General features: G+C 42.1%; 1 protein-coding gene across 5 annotated transcripts; it reads left to right on the top strand.

Annotated features, from left to right (window-relative positions):
• Positions 1 to 6,442: 6,442 nt before the first annotated feature.
• On the top strand, positions 6,443 to 8,738 carry LOC109743734 (serine/threonine-protein phosphatase PP1). 5 transcript variants are annotated; one of them, XM_020302822.2, is made up of 4 exons: positions 6,443 to 6,561; positions 6,784 to 6,943; positions 7,029 to 7,324; positions 7,805 to 8,738. In XM_020302822.2, exons 3-4 carry the CDS (start codon positions 7,135 to 7,137, stop codon positions 8,590 to 8,592), a joined length of 978 nt encoding a protein of 325 aa, XP_020158411.1. In that variant the 5' UTR covers positions 6,443 to 6,561; positions 6,784 to 6,943; positions 7,029 to 7,134; the 3' UTR covers positions 8,593 to 8,738. The 5 variants fall into 5 exon arrangements, with proteins under 5 accessions (XP_020158411.1, XP_020158413.1, XP_045085327.1 ...); XM_020302824.4 differs by having other exon boundaries at positions 6,449 to 6,561; positions 7,095 to 7,324; XM_045229392.2 differs by having other exon boundaries at positions 6,449 to 6,561; positions 7,017 to 7,324.
• The last annotated feature ends 340 nt before the right edge of the window (positions 8,739 to 9,078 follow it).

Here is a 9,078-nt window from a genome sequence, read left to right as displayed (position 1 = left end):
AATTAGAAAACCTTCGCATTGTGTCATTATATGTGACCATGTTACCAGGAAAAATAATAAACTTTTCATACGGCAATTATTTTTAGAAAGTGTTCTCAGAAATGAGCTATCAAGTGTGAAGATAAATGGCTTCAAGCCAAATGATCAATCTTATGGCCACATTCATGGCATAGTTTGTTCAAATGATCTAATATTGTGCACAAGGGTGCATCTTGGAATGGCAAACAATGTTGCCTAAGGAAGTTTTCATTTTCTTTGGGCGGAAATTTTATTTTCCATTTTTCGAGTACCCAAAACGAGTTGTTTTTGTGAAGGACTTACCATATATTTGTTGCAAAATTGTACCAAATAAATTTTATAAAATACTAGGACATATATAATGCACAATTGACCAAATGGTTGGGTGTCAAAAGTTTCGATCCACCTCTCATGAAAAAGACAAATTTCCGCCGATTCAGTAGAAAGCAGGTAAAATTTGAACTCCAGCTACCTCATGGTTTGCTCTTTATTTTTTCAAAAAATAATTTCTAGGTACATAAGTATCTATTTAATCAGAGAAAACACCAAAAAAATCCAATATTCAACCACTAGCTAGGAACGGTCATGCCCATAGTTTTGACAACATTTTTAAACGGGCATGAAAAATTCAAAAAAATCAAAAAATTGGAAACCTTTGCATTGTGTCATTATATGTGACCAAGTTACCAGGAAAAATAATAAACTTGTAATACAACAATTATTTAAAAAAAAGTGTTCTCATAAATGAGCTATCATGTGTGAAGATTCATGGGTTTCAAGCCAAATGATCAATCTTATGGCCATATTCATGGCATATTTTGTTCAAATGATCTCATATTGTGCACAAGGGTGCATCTTGAAATGGCAAACAATGTTGCCTAAGGGAGTTTTCATTTTTTTGGACGAAAAATTCATTTTCCATTTTTTGAATGCCCAAAATGAGTTTTTTGTGAAGGATCTACCATATATTTGTTGCAAAATTGGATCGAATCAATTTTATAAAATATTAGGACATATTTAATGCACATTTAACCAAATGGCTGGTGTCAAAAGTTTCGACCCACCTCTAGTGAAAAAGACAAATTTCCGCCGATTTAGGAGGAAGCGGGTCAAATTTGAACTGCAGCTGACTCATAGTTTTGTCTTTATTTTTTCAAAAAATCATTTCTAGGTACATAAGTATCTACTTAATCAGAGAAACATCAAAAAAATCCAAGATTCAACATCTAGCTATGAACGGTCAAGCCCGCCGTTTTGACCGCATTTTGAAACGGGCATAAAAAATTCAAAAAAATTCAAAAAATTGACCTTCGCATTGTGTCATTATATGTGACCAAGTTTCCAGCAAAAAATAATAAACTTGTAATACAGCAATTATTTTAAAAAAGTGTTCTTAGAAATGAGCTATCATGCGTGAAGATTCATGGCTTTCAAGCCAAATGATCAATCTTATGGCCACATTCATGGCATAGTTTGCTCAAATGATCTCATATTGTGCACAAGGGTGCATCTTTGAATGGCAAACAATGTTGACTAAGGGAGTTTTCAGTTTCTTTGCACGGAAAATTCATTTTCCATTTTTCGAGTGTGCGAAATGAGTTTTTTTTTGTGAAGGAACTACCATACATTTGTTGCAAAATTAGACCAAATCAATTTTCTAAAATACTAGGCCCGTGGGGCCCACAAGACACGGATACGTCTCCAACGTATCTATAATTTTTGATTGTTCCATGCTGTTATATTATCATTCTTGAATGTTTTACAATCATTTTATATCATTTTTTGGTACTAACCTATTGACATAGTGCCAAGTGCCAGTTGGTGTTTTCTGCATGTTTTTTACATCGCAGGAAATCAATACCAAACGGAGTCCAAACGCAGCGATACTTTTTGTGGATTTTTTGGACCATAAGACATCTAGTGGGCCAAAGAAGTACCGAAGAGGGAGCCCGAGGTGAGCACAAGACACAAGGGCGCGCCTTGGTGGGTTGTGCCCACCTCGGTGGCCTCCCGCGCCACCTCTTTGCTCTATAAATACCCCAATATTCCAGAAACCCTAGGGGAGTTGAAGAAAATCAATTCCAGCCACCGCAAGTTCCAGAACCACCAGATCCAATCTAGACACGGAGGGGTTCATCATGCCCATTGGTGCCTCTCCGATGATGCGTGAGTAGTCTTTTGTAGACCTACGGGTCCGTAGTTAGTATCTAGATGGCTTTCTCTCTCTCTTTTGATTCTCAATACAATGGTCTCTTGGAGATCCATATGATGTAACTCTTTTTGCGGTGTGTTTGTTGGGATCTGATGAACTTTGAGTTTATGATCAAATCTATCTTTTTATCCATGAAAGTTATTTGAGCCTTCTTTGATCTCTTATATGCATGATTGCTATTAGCCTCGTATTTCTTCTGCGATATTTGGGTTTTGTTTGGCCAACTTGATCTATTTATCTTGCAATGGGAAGAGGTGCTTTGTGATGGGTTCGATCTTACGGTGCTTGATCCCAGTGACAGAAGGGGAACCGACATGTATGTATCGTTGCTATTAAGGATAACAAGATGGGGTCTATTTCTACATAAATAGATCTTGTCTACATCATGACATCGTTCTTATTGCATTACTCCATTTCTCCATGAACTTAATACACTAGATGCATGCTGGATATCGGTCGATGTGTGGAGTAATAGTAGTAGATGCAGGCAGGAGTCGTTCTACTAATCTTGGATGTGATGCCTATATAATTAATGATCATTGTCTGGATATCGTCATGATTATTTGAAGTTCTATCAATTGCGCAACAGTAATTCGTTTACCCACCGTTTGCTATTTTTCTCGAGAGAAGCCACTAGTGAAATCTACGGCCCCCGGGTCTTTTCTTTATTATATTTGCCTTCGCGATCTATTTTTATTTGCTTTTATTTTCAGATCTATTAAACCAAAAATACAAAAATACTTTGCTGCAATTTATTCTTATTTATTTTATCTTGCGTTCCCGCGAGATTTATTTATCCAATCTATCATATTTTTATCCCGTCTTTTTGCCAATTTCTGGCGCCGTTGCCCGAAAGGGTTTGACAACCCCTTTAATATGTCAAGTTGCGAGTATTTGTTATTTGTGTGCAGGTGCCATTCACATAGTGTTGCGTGGTTCTCCTACTGTTTCGATAACCTTGGTCTCATCGCTGAGGGAAATACCTACTGTTGTTGTGCTGCATCATCCCTTCCTCTTTGGGGAAATACCGACGTAGTTCAAGCAAACATCAAAAGGAATTTCTGGCGCTGTTGCCGGGGAGACATCATCAACATCTACCAGGTTCCTAATCACAAATCTCATCTCCTCGCAATTTACATTATTTGCCATTTGCCTCTCGCTTTCCTCTCCCCCACTTCACAAAAATTTGCCGCTTTTCACCCTCTTTTCCGTTCGCCGTTTTCTCGTCAGATCTGTTTTTGAGTGCAATCTTGTTGCGCAGTCACAATGACTCAAGAGAACACCAAGTTGTGTGATTTCTCCAATACCAACAACAATAATTTTATTAGCACTCCGATTGCTCCTCCCGCCACTAGTGCGGAGTCTTGTGATATTAATACCGCTTTGCTGAATCTTGTTATGACAGATCAATTTTCTAGTACTCCTAATGAGGATGCCGCATCCCATCTTAACACATTCGTGGAATTATGTGATATGCAAAAGAAAAAAGATGTGGACAATGATGTTGTGAAGTTGAAATTATTTCCGTTTTCTTTGCGAGATCATGCAAAAATTTGGTTTTCTTCTTTGCCTCGCAATAGTATCGATTCTTGGGATAAGTGCAAGGATGCTTTTATTACTAAGTATTTTCCGCCCGCGAAAATTATTTCCCTTAGAACCCAGATCATGAATTTCAAGCAACTTGAACATGAGCATGTTGCACAATCTTGGGAAATGATGAAATTGATGCTAAGGAATTACCCAACTCATGGGTTAAATCTTTGGATGATCATACAAAATTTTTATGCGGGGTTAAATTTTGTCTCTCGTAATCTTTTAGACTCCGCCGCGGGTGGTACTTTTATGGAAATTACTTTGGGTGAAGCCACCAAATTTCTTGATAATATCATGGCAAATTATTCACAATGGCATACAGAAAGAGCTCCTACTAGTAAAAAGGTTAATTCGGTTGAAGAAATTTCTTCTTTGAGTGAAAAAGTTGATGCTCTTATGAAATTGGTTGCTAATAAAAGTGCTCCTATTGATTTTAATGATGTGCCTTTGTCTACTTTGATCGAGCACATACACTATATAGTGGTATCCTCACATGAAAACACACAATATTCTAGAAATGTCGTAAGTCCATAGAGCAGCCGAGCTGAAAATATTCATGACTTGGGCATAACTCACAGTAGGTGGCACCATCATCACAGAACACAAACATACAATTAATGTTACAACCAAACAAGAGAGAACTAATCTCTCGAACCTTTTGGGCTAGAACATATTCAAACAACACATGCTTATTAGTTTCAAGCTCAGTGCAGAAGAGGCAGGTAGTGTCATCCACATGGTGTATCATCATTTCGAACTTAACAGCCATACGAAAACATGATTTTTTTTGTTTGTTTGAGGGAAATCTTCAAAAAGGAAGGAACACTGCCATACCGGATTGCACAAAAGTTAATGAACCGCCGGAAGGAACTATACAAGTACAAATACCAGAAGGATGCATATTCCATACGAGAGTGTCCTGCTCATCAGCAGTTACAGACATATACAAATTTTTAGATCCAACCATAAGGCTAACGTGTCCTCATCAACATACCTCCTAAAGGAAAGTTTGAGACATCCCACACTTTAGCCATAGGACTTTCCTGTTCGTTCTTAATAATAATAGAGAAAGACATGCAACCAAACCAAACATCAATTTAGTTCCTTCTGTTAATTTCTAAGAGTAACCAACTTTAGTAGCTTGTGTACTTATCCAACAAAAACGTTTACATAAAGGAGGATTTTCCTCAGAAGGTGGAGAGAAAATATTAGGTCTAGGATCATCTTTATGACCAACCAATTTCACCACGAGTTGTCACCTCCAAAAAAGTATCTTTTGGTCCAGGAGCCCATCAAGCTAAGATTAACACCTTTAAGATTTGGAATGCCTACACCACGACAATCGTTTTCCCTACAAACTATGCCCCAAATAGCCAAGTGCTATTTATCGCTATCATCTACATTTTCCATAAAAGAAATGATACATTTGGGGTTTTTTTGTATATTAATGGCATGAATTGCCTCAGCATGGAATTTCATCGCAAAAGGCAAGTGAGAAGAATAAGTTTTCCTCCATAAGAAAATTGCATCTTCCTCCAACCCGCAATGCTTTCAGTAAATTTTCTAGTGATGTAAAGGTGCATCTAAATACTAAAAATGATAATTTATAGCAACAAACTTGAACATAAGCTCTAGCAGAAATGTAATCACTTTTGTCGCGATCTACTTTCATACCAGAAAGATTCTCAAAACATGTCAAATTCGCTCACACACACACATTTTATAGCGTTTTTCATATCCTAGCATTTTTGCATGCCCAGAATGATATTAGGAAGAAGGCATTAATAATATTATGCAAAGCATCTTTAGATATCGACTGTATCCTCTATAACACTATGCTCCCTAGTTTTAAAGAGTCCACATTCAATTGAAGCCTCCAATTAAAACTGGGTCACTCGATTTTGACCGGGTCAACAATTTCTCAAAGCTCTCTCATTCAATTATTTTATACTATGCACTATGCTTGCTAATTTTTAAGGCCTCACAATTAATTGATGTCTTCAATTTAGAATTGGGCCATCCATTTTTAACCGGGTAGGAAAATAGGCATCGTTCTCCTCATTAATCGCAATATGAAGAGACCCGTTAGGGAAATCCAGAATGTCAGTTTGTCTCCAAAGCCCTATACAGAAGCATTAAAACCTAGAGCGAGTAGAGTGAACTTCATGATGAATTTTCTGTGCAAACAACACACTTTGCAGAGTATGAGTAATTCCACCTATCATGATAACTATTTGATCAGAGGAAATTAACATGTCAGCCACAGGGAACAATCTGATACTCATTGCTTCACTGGTAGCCATCCCTAAGTTTATGGGTCCGATTTTGTTTCCACTTCCCTCGCATCAGGTTCTTTAATTAGGAATCAGCAACTTACGTCGACCGAGTTAACTTGTACTTCAAATGTTCCACATCAACAACTCATGTGTTAGCTACATATTAGAGAATGTTTAACTAAGAACATCTTGGTATCCATCTATATATCGCTATCGCGTTTGACTGAAGTTTTAGTATAGACGGTCACAGTAAGAGAACCACCATATGCGTGCAGGCCGGCACCACAAGGATATATTCGCAACAGCAACAAGAGCTGCTCACTTTCTCCCCGCTTTAAATTTGTGCCGGCCGACCTCCTAAAAGCGCTTTCTTTCCACCTCTTATTCTCGGTCCTTCCCTGTCCTCTCATCTTCCTCCACCCTACTTTTGCTGCTCACACATGTTTTCTTCATTTCTTCAAGGTTAGTGCTAGCTGAAGGTCAAGTTCATTTCAACCAATTTTGGAAAAACTTTCCTTGAAACCGATCGATCGAACGACGGTCGATGCATGATCTTTATTCAGTGCATGCACCACTCGAATCGATTGATATATATTCTTGAGATGTTGTTAATACCAGAGCTAGGCACCTTGATTAGTTCCGTAGCTTGTTTGTTTAGTTGATCTCCTTTATGTTGTGAAACAGAATCTTGCGTTTGTGGTGGTGGTGAGGAGAATCTTTGGCTGGCCTGCTTTGTGTGGTCGCCGCCACTCTGTTAATATTCCTTGAACTAGCTAGCTTGCAACATACTCAGAGCAGAGCAGAGCATAGGGTGCTCCATAGCCCATACCAGCCAGCAGAAAAGGTACTAGATATATATTGTTCGATCTCTCTCTCCGGCCGGCCGACCTTTGGTTGGTTGATGCAAAGTTGCCTAGCTACGCTTGCAGATTAATTATCAAGCCTCATGGTCGTCGTCGTCGTCTACTTATAAACATCCATTGCTGGACCGTCAGACCTTCAAGTAGGAGCTCCAGTTGGTTTGCTTGATTGACGATGAACGGTGCGGCGCTAGACAACGTGATCCGGCGGCTGCTGGAGGTGCGGCCGGGGCGGCCGGGGAAGCAGCAAGTGCAGCAGGTGCAGCTGGGCGAGGGGGAGATCCGGCAGCTCTGCGGCGCCGCCAAGGACGTCTTCATGCGCCAGCCCAACCTGCTCCAGCTCGACGCCCCCATCAAGATCGCCGGTACGTACCTGCCTCCATAATCTCCAACCAAATCCCAATTACACTATTACCTTCACTACATCGTGGTGGACTTTGATTTGGTTAGTGCGTTAGTTGGTACGAGTAGTGTCACTACCAGCCGATATATATATATGCTTGTTTTTAGCTCAAAGTTTATCAAGTCTGAAACTGTACATCGTCACGTTTACCTGCCAATGGGATCATCTCGCATACTGTTCATGGATGATTAATTCCACCCATCGGCAGCGTTTTTTTAGCTCCATTTATGTGTACTTATTACACTTATAATTTTGCATATTTACAAGTCGATGCTGCTAGCCGTCCGATCTGATCCTCCACTCTCCCACCTCTGCGTGAATCTCAACGCAAAGATCAAAGGGAGATAAGAAAATAGAATCTTAGTTGACTAAGATTTAGCAAAATCGGTATTCTGTTTTACTTCGGTTGTGAATTATCTAAGTAACTCATGTTGTCACGCAGGTGACATCCACGGGCAGTACACGGACCTTATCCGACTGTTTGAGCTGGGCGGCTTCCCGCCGCAGCACAAGTACCTGTTCCTGGGCGACTACGTGGACCGCGGCAAGCAGAGCATCGAGACCATCTGCCTGCTGCTCGCCTACAAGCTTCGGTACCCGGAGCACTTCTTCCTCCTCCGCGGCAACCACGAGTGCGCCTCCGTCAACCGCGTCTACGGCTTCTACGACGAGTGCAAGCGCCGCTACTCGGTCCGCCTCTGGCGCCACTTCTCCGACTGCTTCAACTGCATGCCCGTCGCCGCCCTCATCGAGTCGCGCATCCTCTGCATGCACGGCGGCCTCTCCCCGGACCTCCGCCACATCCGCGACATCGCTGGCCTCCCCAGGCCCGTCGACGTGCCGGACACCGGCCTCCTCTGTGACCTCCTCTGGTCCGACCCCGGCGGCGCCGCGGGGTGGGGGCCCAATGAGAGGGGCGTGTCGTACACGTTCGGGGCGGACGTGGTGGCGGCGTTCATGGAGAGGCATGACTTGGACCTCGTGTGCCGGGCGCACCAGGTGGTGGAGGACGGCTACGAGTTCTTCGCCGGGCGGAGGATGGTCACCGTCTTCTCGGCCCCCAACTACTGCGGCGAGTTCGATAACGCCGGCGCCCTCATGTGCGTCGACGACGACCTCACCTGCTCGTTTCAGATACTCAAGCCCGCGGACAACAGGCAGCGGCGTTTTGCCTTCGGCATGGGATCATCGGCAACTACTAGTAGGGGGGTCCGATCCCCGTGGTGGTAATTAACACACTTTGGTCAAGACAGATGCAATAAACCCATCTTTGATTTCCTTGTCAATTTTGTATACTATAAAGTTTCTTGCGTTCATGCATGGTCTAACTCAGATAAACAACAGGAAAAGCAAGCCTTGTAATTTCTTTGGAGGCATCCGGACACTCTTTTCGTAGGGTTAAATAATGTTGTAGTACAAGTTAGTTTTTATATGTGACAAAGGACACACACTTTGCCCACCGTGGGTTTCTTGCCCCTACGCCTATACATTTGCCTTTGACCATCAATTTAAGGCGTGGTTGGATGCGAAACCAATGGTCCACAGCCTTTCTTCAACCTCTCGACCCATCTCCTTCCCTGAGCCAACGGCCACCACCGACCTAACCGCCAGCCCCCATCGGGAGCGCCGCCTCGCCACCCCGCCCTTCCCAGAACCACTCCCCACCGCTGGTCCTCCGTCGCCCCGGCCATCCCTCTACCCCCCCCCCCCCTCCCG

This window comes from Aegilops tauschii, chromosome 5 (genome assembly GCF_002575655.3).
Source record: "Aegilops tauschii subsp. strangulata cultivar AL8/78 chromosome 5, Aet v6.0, whole genome shotgun sequence".
Lineage (NCBI taxonomy): Eukaryota > Viridiplantae > Streptophyta > Magnoliopsida > Poales > Poaceae > Aegilops > Aegilops tauschii.
Note: the sequence above shows the minus strand (reverse complement) of the source record. Positions and strands in the feature narration are given on the sequence as shown.

Excerpts from the sequence above, each read along its gene's own strand:
- LOC109743734 (XM_020302822.2), top strand. The coding sequence starts at position 7,135 with ATGAACGGTGCGGCGCTAGACAACGTGATCCGGCGGCTGCTGGAGGTG. Across the intron at positions 7,325-7,804 it reads CGCCCCCATCAAGATCGCCG|GTGACATCCACGGGCAGTAC; the intron begins GTACGTACCTGC and ends GTTGTCACGCAG.